Here is a 12,260-nt window from a genome sequence, read left to right on the forward strand (position 1 = left end):
TTTCTATTGCTGGATTCACACTGCATCCGATTTTCGTCGTACGATGCTCTGCATCCAATCAGAAAACAGGATTCCGATAATACGAAGCAAAATTCATCGGAATCCTGTTTTCTGATTGGTTGCAGAGCGTTATACGACGAAAATCGGATGCAGTGTGAATTCAGCAATAGAATTATTGGCTAATATAGCGTGACTTATTTTGAGTCCGAAAATGAGCGTCGAGCATTAGCATAAAAGGTACCTTTATGCACATTATGCATGAAACGGAACGCAGCCATTGTCAATTTTAGAATGAAATCATCCAGTGCGGACATTGAAACTACGGTCCACTTGATGCTACAAATGCTTCGAAGAATTTTTTGATTGATCAATTAGTAAAATTCTTTCTTCTGATTGGTCAATCAAAAGCTTCAAAGCATTTGTAGCATCAAGCGGACCCTATAACAACCAATCAGCGCTATTATAGAGTTGATTGCTTCAGGCTGCGGTCCACTTGACGCTACAAATGCTTCAAAGCGTTTGAGCGACCAATCAGAACAAAGAATTTTATGAATTGACTAATCAAAGAATGCTTCGAAACGTTTTTAGCGTCAAGTAGACCATAGCCTCAATACTCTAGTTTCCACCGAAGGTTCGAACCGGGTCAGAATGCAAGAACCAACCAACTACAGTCGAGCATTCCCCTGTAATTCGACTGTAAAGGAGCCTACAGACCAGAGCGGCGTAGCGGTGAGCGGCGAGCGGTAGCCCAATAAAAGCCATGCTTCACTAATGATGTCACGCAAAAGCGTGGCTCTCATTGGGCTACCGCTCGTCGCTCACCGCTGACAGAGAAAGCAGCTTTGCAACTGTTGTAAAATTCTTCAATACGATTGGTTCTTGCTTTTGGTTCCTGACAGATCTAAATGTATAAACCAATCATATTGAAGAATTTTACAACAGTTGCAAAGCTGCTTTCTCTGCTGAACGCAGCCAATGACGCATTCTCTTTCCGCAGTCTTTTTCCGCACCGTCTGATTTCATCCTCAGCTTCAGCGGCTCGTGAAAATACACCTTTAATCGCTTAATGTATATACTTCGATTTACTGCAACCGCATGGCGATTAATATTAATTGTTTTCTTTTTAGGCTACAGTTGTAATGGTTGTAACCTTGTAATGTTGTATCGAACCTCTTTATAATATTTACAATGAGTACGATAAAACAAGAGACACATCGACCAGGTGCGTTTAAACAATCTAATAAACAGCACAAAACTGGAAGACATCGCAGTAAAAGTGCCATCAATAATGATTTCAAAGGTAAATTTTCTGTACATGTAATAGTGACAAATTTTGTAACAGAAAATTATGTTTTATTCAATTAATAAATCTTTTTTTATGAATGTAATAATACATTCTATGTACCAATATTTAAAACGGGCTTTTATAGAATGTTTTGTTTGATTTTTAAAAGAATGTTTTATTTTTTTTTTCCTAGGTAAACGAAGTATTATCGGAAAGATGTCTAAACGTTTTGAGAAAAATCTTCGGAAGGATGCACGTAGAAATCAATTGTTGCAACACAGAAAAAAGAAACGCGAACAAGTAATGGCACAAAAAAGAAATCTCGGTGGCTTTTCTTCAGCACCTATCCTTATCTGTGTTATACCATTGCAAAATAACACAGATATAAAGAACATTATATCTATTGTAACTGATATGGATGAAACTGCTAATGTTGCTACTAGTTCAAATGGAATAACTCATATTAGGTATACTATGGATGAAGGAACTTATTTTCTGTATTATTAAATAAATTAAAAATTTGATATTTATTAATCTTTTAAATTTATATTTGTATTTATTTAGTATACCAAGGCTGAAACAGAGATTTTCTATTATTGTACCACCAATAGATGACATTTTAGCAACATTAGATGCAGCCAAAGTTGCTACCACAATACTCTTTGTAACTTCTGTTGCAAATCAAGGAAATGATGATAAGCAAGAACAAATTATAGATGATTGGGGCAAGGAAATTATTACATCTTGTCTTGCTCAAGGTTTACCTTCTACCATAGTTGCAGTGCACAATATTCAAAGGCTTCATATTAAAGTAAGCAATAATACAAAAATCTTTGAAAAGAATATAAATTAATTCTATTGCAAAAATATTGTAAACCCTATGTTGCATGTGTCAAACATGTTACTTATCAATTATTGTTTGAATTTTAAATGATATTATAGAAACGTCAGGAATATAAACAATCTGTGCAACGTGCAATTTCAAAATGGCTTCCCTCAGAAAAAGTATTTGAATTAGATACCACAATTGATTGCTTAAATATGTTACGCCATGCTGGATTACAAAAGCAAAGAAGTTTATTTTATAAAGACATAAGGCCATATCTTTTGGCTGAAGAAGTCTCCTTTGAATGTGATGGAGTATGTAAAATTCATATTTATAAAATTGTGTAAAAAGTAAATTGAATACCATTTAATTGTCATATAATTATTATCTCGACAGGATTCTCTTGATTTTGGAACTCTCATGGTCAGTGGATATTTACGAGGCACAACACCATTATCTGTCAATGGTTTGGTTTATATATCAGGTTTTGGAAACTTTCAAATGTCTTGCATCAAAACGTTGAAGGATCCATATTTAATTGAACATGAGCAGAAGAGACATCTTTCTGATAATAAAATGGAATGGGGAAATGAAACTGAGATCTTAACTGCAGATCCAGAAAAGCAGGTTTGTTATACATATTTTAATATTAATGATTTGTATCTTTTGAACTAAAGATCGCTAGGAAAAATTTTCTCAAACAAGTATTGTTAGTGCTCTTACTAATTTTTTTATATTAAAAGTGAACATTATCTATATATTAACAGTATCTATATTAACAGCAAGAGAGACAGAGAAAGTAAAAAATTATCGGGAAGCATAGACATTTGTAAAGACATGTCCAAATTATTTATAATAATTTATATGTGATTTATTTGTGCTAATATATCCGTATGTGACTTTGATAGCAATAATAATAATGTCAGTACATGCAGTTTAAAATATTAAAATTTGTAGGAATCTCTTGAGAGCGAATATATTCCTGATCCAATGGATGCTGAACAAACATGGCCTACGAAAGAAGAATTAGCTGAAGCAGCAAACAATAGAAAGAGAAAAATTGTAAAGGTTGTGCCAAAAGGAACCTCTGAATATCAAGCTGCATGGATACCAGATGAAGATGGAGGTTACATATTTTACTTCTTTTTTTTCCTCCTAAGAAATTTAATCCTACTTCAAAAATATAATATGTTGTTCCTTTGTGTAGAAAGCCCGGGTGTATGCTCAGAAAATGAATCAGAAGACAACATGGATATGGAAGAGGCAAAATCTGAAGCAGCTAGTAGTGAAGATATGGAAGATGACGAACAATATGAAATTATTACGATATCGGAAGCACTGGATGAGGAACGTTACAATCAAGATATCGATATAAATGAAGAAAAGCAAGCCATGGAAAACTTCAAAGGTCACTATAATTATATGTATCATCATACATAATGTATTATATTTCATTATCGTTTTAGTAATATTTTAATAAAATACAGAAGCAAAATTGGACGCACAATTTCCCGATGAAGTGGATACACCTCAGGACACCTTGGCTAAAATAAGATTCCAAAAATATCGAGGTCTTGAATCGTTCCGCACTAGTCCGTGGGATCCAAAGGAAAATCTTCCTATTGATTATTCTCGGATAATTGAATTCGCCGATTATGATCGTAGACGAAAACGTATTTACAAAGAATGTAAAGATATCGAAGGAGTCATGGTATATATTGACAATTATCTTTTTTCAGTATTAATCTTGCATTAAATATTTATCACTTGCAGTTTGTGTGTGTGTGTGTGTGTGTGTGTGTGTGTGTGTGTGTGTGTGTATTTTTTTATATGTGTACGTTATATATATATATATATATATACACCACTACGTTTCATTTGACTGTCATTAGGCCTGTTCTTTTTGGCTGAACTTTTGCACCAGTTCATCTTTCTTTTTCTTCTTTCCTCCTGAAGAGAAAAGGAAGAAAGATGAACTGGTGCAAATGTTCAGCCAAAAAGAACAGGCCTATTATATATATGTATATATGGTACGATTCGTTAACTTTAAATGTTTATAAATCAAAAATTATTATAGTCTTGACATTTTGGTACTCGGATTTTTGTCTCAAAATGATCTCAGGAATCTGCCCTTAAACATTGCTACATTTTTACTGGACACTACGTATATATGTATGTATAATGTATAATATATATATGTATGTTTTCAGCCAGGATGTTACATACAAATTTGTATCGCTCATGTTAGCAGAGAAACTTTCAAGGCATTCGCTGTAATAGAAAATAAACCATTAATAGTGGTTGCTTTACTTCCATATGAACATAAAATGTCTCTTTTAAACGTCGTGTTGAAACATACGAGCAATTACACGCATCCAATCAAGTCAAAGGAAAGATTAATATTTCAATGCGGATTTAGACGATTTACGACATGTCCAATATTCAGCCAACATACGAATGGTACTAAGCACAAGGTAAGTCGATGCGCTTTTATTTTGTATTTGAAACATTTATAGTGTAAAGAAACATAACATTACTTCGTTTACAAATTTATATTTTATCATGATAAATATGTTTAGTACGAGAGATACTTTCATCCTGAAACTACAGTCGTGGCGAGTATGTACGCACCTGTTACTTTTTCACCATGTCCAATTCTTTGTTATGCCGAGAGTAAAAGTGGCAAACTTGTATGTATATTTTTTTACAGTGTTATTGGTATTGTATTATAGAGTTATACACTATATGAGAATGAAATATAATGTGCTATCAAGTTCAAAGGACATTGTCATTTTAGGAATTAATTGCAACTGGTAGCGTGTTATCTTGTGATCCCAACAGAATTGTCTTAAAACGAGTAGTTTTGAGTGGTCATCCATATAAAGTAAATAAAAGATCAGTGGTTACACGTTTTATGTTCTTTCACCGAGAGGATATCGAATGGTTCAAGCCGATCCAATTGAGGACAAAATATGGACGTAGAGGCCACATAAAGGAACCTCTTGGTAAATAGTTGATTAATAATTGATTACCAAGTGATTGCATCTTACTTATACTATTTGCTGTATTTATATAATACAAATCTTATTAATTAATATACATACTCCTGATTTTGTTGTAGGTACACATGGACACATGAAGTGTATTTTCAATGGTCAACTAAAGTCTCAAGATACAGTGTTGATGAATTTGTATAAACGAGTTTTTCCAAAATGGACTTATGAACTTATGAACCAATAAAAATAAAAATTATTTGGTCTTGTTAATCTTTGAAATATCTATAAATTTATTCTACATTCTGTTAGCGAAAAAATGTAAATTTATAAAACGATTTTAAGAGGTTTTAAGAGGATGTACAAACATTAAGAACATCATTTCTTTACGCTAGTATTTTACCAGTTTAAAATAAAGCGACTAATGTCGTCAGTTGTGTTCTAGTGTGTTCTGCGTATTTGAAAACTGCTTAGAAAAATGGCGTTCGCTTCGCCGAATATCGCTGAATAGTGAGCATGCGCTACTCGCGCGTGAGCCGCGTCCTCAATCTGGTAACACTGCGCCCTTCCACCTCCACCTTTCGACCATCAGTGTTCATAACAATGATCGTGCCGGTTGTATTTTAGGTTAAATCACTCGTGTGATCTTTCTATCCTAATAGTTTATAAACTCTCTAGCGGAGTAAAAATGGACAATAAAATAACGATATGCGATCCTGACGAGGAGGAAGTAGAAAATGATATATTGCGTGATATCGAACCGGTCATGTGGATCAATGATGATCCAAACTATGATTTGGACGAGGTTAACATGTTTTTTCACAGAGTCGATTCGGATCAAATTATATACGAAGAAAAAAGAAAAAAATGTAAATTTATCGGTAAATATGTCATGGGTGATGTTCTCGGTGAAGGTAGTTATGGGAAAGTGAAAGAGGTATTGGATTCGCAGACGCTTTGTCGTAGAGCGGTCAAAATACTGAAGAAAAGGAAACTTCGAAGGATACCGAATGGGGAACAGAACGTTCAACGGTGTGTACGACAAATGTATTTTTTATGAATGCTGTTATATCGGTATGCGCGTTATACCGTGGATAAATTTTTTATCGCGTACAAATGTCGAAAAGATAGCTTTTTTGTTGCGATATCTTTCCTTGCATTTCTTGTGTTTATTTTAATAATAATTGATATTTTACAGGGAAATAAAATTGTTAAGAATATTAAAACATAAAAATGTAATAAATCTCGTAGACGTTTTATACAGTGACGAAAAAGAAAAGATGTATCTAGTTATGGAATTTTGTGTATGTGGATTACAGGTAAATTTCCATAGGAGTATTGTTTTTTATTCTAAATTATTAGATACACAACGCAAGTATGGATATATATTTTATATGAGTTATAAAATTCAGGAGCTAATATTGATTTAACATTTCTATAAAATGATTGTTTATTTTACTTTAGTTATCAGTATCGGAAGAAACATGGATTTATTTCAGGTTACACATTGTATCTTTTTGCTGTATGCTTTTGTGTTGTCTCATCCCATGAATCTTGAGTTTTAATTATTATTTTTAATGATAGGGAACTTAAAAAAACATTATAAATTGTATGTGCTCCTATATTTTTTTATCACTATTTTTGATTAAGATTATTTTATACTTTTTATATTTGATTTGTATAATTATATGCAAATATCTCGAAAGAAAATTATACTTTGTACAACATAATACATACAAAAAGCTGCTTAATTTTATATTGAATTGTATTCATTTTATATTGATTTTGTAAAAATTGAATGAATGTTGTATGATTTGAATGATACAATGCTAGACACTAATACTAACGATTGTAATTAATTAATTAAAGATATATTTTATGTTTTTATCTCGAATAGTATGTCTTAAAACCAATCAAATTGCAAGCGAATAATTTACGATAATATCCAAGTTTTTATTATTTTTATTATAAATATTTTGCTTAATATATATAACAATTGTGCTGTTACGAAAAATACAATGAAATTTTAACGAGAAGAAGGAAAATTGTATAAAACTTTAAACCGCATTAAACTTTTCGATCTTGACATCTGTAACAATGGCTTGCATGAATTAACAACAATTAGATTTCTATTTATTAGATTATTTACAGGATATGTTGGAAAGCACGCCTACCAAGAAGCTTCCACTTTGGCAGGCACATGATTACTTCTGTCAATTGTTGGATGGTTTAGAATATCTTTACAGTAAGGGAATAGTCCACAAAGATATTAAACCTGGAAATTTGTTATTAACCCTAGATGGTACTTTGAAGATTAGTGATTTTGGTGTTGCAGAGGTACAAGCTCCACATCTTTCAACTCTTTATTTTATTCAAATTTTTTATTAATTTAATTATAAAAACCGATAGTTATAATAATGAAAAGAGTATTGATGAACAGAGTATATTTATTTAGAAAATGTTACAAATACGAATACAAACATACATTATAACTGTGCGTGTTTCATTCCTACTTGTAATTATGCATCTCCATTGTACTAGGCATTAGACATGTTTTCCAAAGACGATACATGTACGATAGGTCAAGGATCTCCAGCATTTCAACCACCAGAAATTGCAAATGGCTGCGAAAGTTTCTCAGGTTTTAAAGTAGACATATGGAGTAGTGGAGTTACATTGTAAGTAAGGCTTGTACACGGCGTTATCCAAAGATCAGAATGGTATATCTATATGTTACAGGTATAATATAACTACGGGTTTATATCCTTTTGAGGGAGATAACATATATAAATTATATGAAAACATTGGAAGGGGTGAATATACTGTACCGAAAGAAGTAGAGGAGCCTTTAAAATCGCTCATAGAAGGAATGTTGCAGAAAGATGCGGATAAGAGATTTACATTACAACAGGTAAAAAGACACGCGTGGACTATGTGCGAGCACCCTAAAACACAACAACAAGTACCTATACCTCCCCTTAAAAGCAATGGCTGCCACAGTATGACTGTCTTGCCATACTTAATGGAGTATCATTATGGAGTCGATGAAAATCCCATATACTATACGGAACATCAGCTGAATGGTAGGTTTATTACGTTTGCCGATACAATGAATATTTTTCCTTCTTTTCGAAAATAAGCTCGATTAAGAAACTTCTCCAGTGACGGCAACGATGCAAAATTTCAGCATGGTTGAACCGTCTTTTTATGAAACAGAGAATTTCATGAAAATTTTCTTTTTTTTTTTAGAAGAGCGAAGACTTCAAGAATTGGATCGCATTAGCGAGGATCGAAAAACCACATGTAACAGTCATCACACCAAATGCAATACAAACAGTCAAAACAAACGGAGATGGCGTAAGCCGATTTCATGCATTAGTATTAAAAGATTTCCATCCTGCAAGCCATCGTGATTTTGTTAATTGTGTTGCATATTTTGTTGTTTGTATCTCACTGACTGTGTCAGTTACAAAGTTTCTCTGATGGAGATGACTGAAAGCTTAAAGAATGAAAAGCGTGCAAGACACATATGTAATGTAGCTAATCTAGCAGCGTGAATGGGACACAAAGCATTTGACAGAGTCAGTTCAAAAGTGTCGGATGTAAAGATTGTGATATTAAGATTAAATCGTGTAGCGAATAATTCAGTGACATCTTTATTGATCGTTCAATGCCTAGGAGATGCCCAATCAAAGTCACATTCATTTTGGTGCCATATTGACAACGCGATTAATAAAGTTATTAATCGTCTGTGTTTAGCATTTTATTTATCGTAAAATCTCCAATTGTACCTTTGTCTTTAGTAAGGCCTAGTAAATCTAACGTTTATGAGGCCAACTGGACACGATCGAACGTATGTATATATGTATAAATGTATGCTGTTTCGACTTGTCGTTCCATCTAAGAACATTATATTAGGAAAATACAATTGAGTTAATTAATTATTGAAGCGATAGCACAAGTAATTCTTTTAAAACATTAATTTAATTTTCATTCGTTGAAAATATCTACATGTAAATATCTACTTTTATTTTACAGATACCACCTACGAGACGGTCAGTCTTACATAAGTTCGCATTACTGTTAAAATTTAAGTGATTAAAAGTAAGAAACTGATAATAAAGTACTAATTTTATGATTTATTAATTTCGTAGATATGTATATATATTTAAAACTCAATATATAATACTCGATCTTTATTTAAAGCTATGATTTTAATGTTATCGTCCGAGTTTGATTATCAATAGAGATAATAATTGCAGAGAAAACAATTATAATTTTGTGGCAATATACAGTACTGGACAAAATAAAGTACGCACTCCAACATTTTCACATTTATGTAAATAACTTGCCAGTCCTGGCAGATAGCATAATGATGAATGAGGTAAAAGAAAGGTATTTTAGTCTACTTTGCAATAATGATTACAAAAATTTCAAAAACAATACGAAATCCTTTAATAGTCAAGACCGTTACATTTATTATCAAATTTATCATGGACAAAATAAAGTACGCAAGTGAAAAAAAAGTGTAATAAAGACAAAGTTTATAATTAATATTTTGTATGACCACCTTTTGCTTGTATGACGGCTTGCAAACGTCGAGGCATACTTTCGACAAGGTTTTGGATGTGTTGCTGACCGATATTTTTCCATGCTTTTATCAATGCTTCCAACAACTTAATTTTATTCGTTACTTCCCCTTTATCAAGCTTCAGGTTCAAAATCGACCACAAATTTTCAATCGGATTCAGATCTGGCGATTGCGCTGGCCAATCAAGCAGTTTGATCCCAGAAGTACGAAAAAAAGCGGTAGTTTTACGAACGGTATGTTTGGGATCGTTATCTTGTTGAAAAATGAAGTTGTTCTCGAGACCAACCTTTAGCAGAGACTCTTCTAAATTTTCATTGAGAATATCAATGTATACATCTGCTGTCATTATACCGTCAATTTTGATTAGATTTCCCAAACCAGACCACGCAAAACATCCCCACATTGTTATGCTGCCTCCTCCATGTTTGAGTGATTTTTGGATATTTTTGTCAATAAGTTTTTCGTTAGGCTTTGACCAGACCCGTGGTCGCTGTTTATGACCGAAAAGTTCAAATTTGCTTTCGTCACTCCAAAGGACCTTTTTCCAGAAATCCACTGACTTGTTAACGTATTTTTCTGCAAATTCCAGACGTTTGATTTTATTGACCTTCCGAATCAAAGGACGACGCACTGCAAAACTGTTTCTAAGTCCAACTTCCCGAAGTCTCCTCCGCACCGTTCGTTCGGAAATATTTAATTGTAGGTTTTCTCGGATAACACGACTAGTAACAGTTGAATTTTTCTTTACTTCCCGTATGATTCTGCGGTCTTCGATTGGATTTGTCTTTTTCTTCCGTCCACGTCCTGTCTTATCCATTACTGTGCCAAGCTCCTGGAATTTTTTCCATATCTTTCGGACTGCGCCTTCACTTACATTGTACTTGCGACCGATTTTTCTATTAGAAAGCCCCTTTTGACAATCCTGAATTATCAGTTTTCGAATTTGCAAACAAATTTGCTTGGTTTCCATGTTCACTGATGAAGAATTCTTAGTATACTCTATCTCTCTCTCTAGCAATATTATTAACTGACAAACCTGCTTTGTTCATTTGTTTATATATCCTTCATTGTTATATTTATGTATCTTTCATCATCAACAGCGCCAGTTGTTATTATTTTCATAAACAATGTTGTGCGTACTTTATTTTGTCCATGATAAATTTGATAATAAATGTAATGGACTTGATTATTAAAGGATTTCGAATTGTTTTTGAAATTTTTGTAACCATTATTGCAAAGAGAGTAGACTAAAATACTTTTTTTTTACCTCATTCATCATTATGCTATCTGCCAGGACTGGCGAGTTATTTACATAAATGTGAAAATGTTTGGAGTGCGTACTTTATTTTGTGCAATACTGTATGTAAAATATTATAGCATTACAAGTATGCATACTTATTTCTGGAGCATTTATTAATGGAGCAAATTATAAATTTAACAATACATACAAATATGGTATATATATTTATTATGATCGCAAATTTATATCAATTGTCGATAATATCAATGTTCTTCAATTATCTCTGAGATCTCGAGGCGGCCCTTTTTGTATGGATGAAAATTATTTGCCCAGGGTTGACGATTTTCAATAGTATATTTTTATTAGAAACTGATTTTAATATTATCGTCAAGGTTTGATTAGAGATTGCCAGATTAGACGACTTCAGATGCAATCCTGGTGAACAAATTTTAGCTAAAGGAGCATTTTTGATCTGGCCGTAACCGTATGCCATAATCTGTAAGAATTGACCAATCGCAGTCGAGTATGCCTCTCTTAGGTTCCGTTTATAATAGGCCGTAATCTGTAAAGCCCAAGACATAATGCGAGGGAATAGCAATAGCGATAGGAATAACACAATTTCAACCTATCAGAAACTGTGTATTCCGATATATCCGATTTCTGATAGGTTGAAATCATATTCCTATCGCTATCGCTATTCTCTCGCATTGTGTCTTGGGCTTAAAAGTTGACTAATCACAGTCGAATGAGAGGAGAATAATCGATTATGATTGGTCAATTCTTATAGATTATGGAAAAAGTTAACAGATTATGGTCTATTATAAACCAACCCTTAAACCCAAAACACAATGGGTGCATTCAGTACCACGACCGCTTTCTGAGCTCTCAGTGAGCTCTTGCATCTGATTGGCATATTCCGTTAGAACTAAAAATATAGACCAAACAGATACAAGAGCTCACTGCTACGACTTCCATTGTAGACCCCGCGTTACGACCAATATAAATATTCCTTAATGCGGGGTCTACAATAGAAGTCGTAGCGGTCATAGGGTCTTAAGTCGTAGAAAATTGACCAATCACAGTCGAATATGAGAAGAATAATCAACTGTGATTGGTCAATTTTCTACGACTTAAGACCCTACGACCGTTACGACTTCTATTGTAGATCACGCATAAGGGTCAACAGAAGAAACGGAAGAAACTATGGAGACCTCTAGCACAATATATACAGTAGCGCAACTCTCTGGCGGCACCTTTGATGCCAACGTGGATAAAAATGAACTGCACATGCGCGAGCGAGGTATGTAACCAATCAAGGCATTGAT

At 33.3% G+C, this 12,260-nt stretch overlaps 2 protein-coding genes across 3 annotated transcripts; both read left to right on the plus strand.

Annotated features, from left to right (window-relative positions):
• Positions 1–1,142: 1,142 nt before the first annotated feature.
• Positions 1,143–5,351, plus strand: Tsr1 (Tsr1 ribosome assembly factor). The gene is made up of 12 exons (XM_018460548.1): positions 1,143–1,300; positions 1,479–1,752; positions 1,850–2,096; positions 2,228–2,425; positions 2,508–2,738; positions 3,069–3,237; positions 3,319–3,519; positions 3,599–3,822; positions 4,322–4,585; positions 4,691–4,801; positions 4,909–5,116; positions 5,233–5,351. Exons 1-12 carry the CDS (start codon positions 1,189–1,191, stop codon positions 5,349–5,351), a joined length of 2,358 nt encoding a protein of 785 aa, XP_018316050.1. The 5' UTR covers positions 1,143–1,188.
• Positions 5,352–5,699: 348 nt separating this feature from the next.
• Positions 5,700–8,941, plus strand: Lkb1 (Lkb1/serine/threonine kinase 11). 2 transcript variants are annotated; one of them, XM_018460550.1, is made up of 6 exons: positions 5,700–6,136; positions 6,303–6,423; positions 7,256–7,441; positions 7,646–7,782; positions 7,844–8,187; positions 8,357–8,941. In XM_018460550.1, the coding sequence occupies exons 1-6, from the start codon at positions 5,793–5,795 to the stop codon at positions 8,515–8,517; spliced, it is 1,293 nt and encodes a 430-aa protein (XP_018316052.1). In that variant the 5' UTR covers positions 5,700–5,792; the 3' UTR covers positions 8,518–8,941. The 2 variants fall into 2 exon arrangements, with proteins under 2 accessions (XP_018316052.1, XP_018316051.1); XM_018460549.1 differs by having other exon boundaries at positions 5,793–6,136; positions 8,354–8,941.
• Positions 8,942–12,260: the final 3,319 nt, after the last annotated feature.

The sequence above is a fragment of the Mycetomoellerius zeteki genome, unplaced genomic scaffold (genome assembly GCF_001594055.1).
Source record: "Mycetomoellerius zeteki isolate Tzet28-1 unplaced genomic scaffold, Tzet1.0 scaffold95, whole genome shotgun sequence".
NCBI lineage: Eukaryota > Metazoa > Arthropoda > Insecta > Hymenoptera > Formicidae > Mycetomoellerius > Mycetomoellerius zeteki.

What these genes read in the sequence shown, in the direction of transcription:
- Tsr1 (XM_018460548.1), top strand. Translation starts at nt 1,189, where the DNA reads ATGAGTACGATAAAACAAGAGACACATCGACCAGGTGCGTTTAAACAA. An exon ending in TTCAAAGGCTTCATATTAAA is followed by an intron (nt 2,097 to 2,227) that starts GTAAGCAATAAT and finishes ATGATATTATAG; the next exon opens with AAACGTCAGGAATATAAACA. An exon ending in TCTCCTTTGAATGTGATGGA is followed by an intron (nt 2,426 to 2,507) that starts GTATGTAAAATT and finishes TTATCTCGACAG; the next exon opens with GATTCTCTTGATTTTGGAAC.
- Lkb1 (XM_018460549.1), top strand. Translation starts at nt 5,793, where the DNA reads ATGGACAATAAAATAACGATATGCGATCCTGACGAGGAGGAAGTAGAA. An exon ending in GTGATTTTGGTGTTGCAGAG is followed by an intron (nt 7,442 to 7,645) that starts GTACAAGCTCCA and finishes CCATTGTACTAG; the next exon opens with GCATTAGACATGTTTTCCAA. An exon ending in TGGAGTAGTGGAGTTACATT is followed by an intron (nt 7,783 to 7,843) that starts GTAAGTAAGGCT and finishes TATATGTTACAG; the next exon opens with GTATAATATAACTACGGGTT.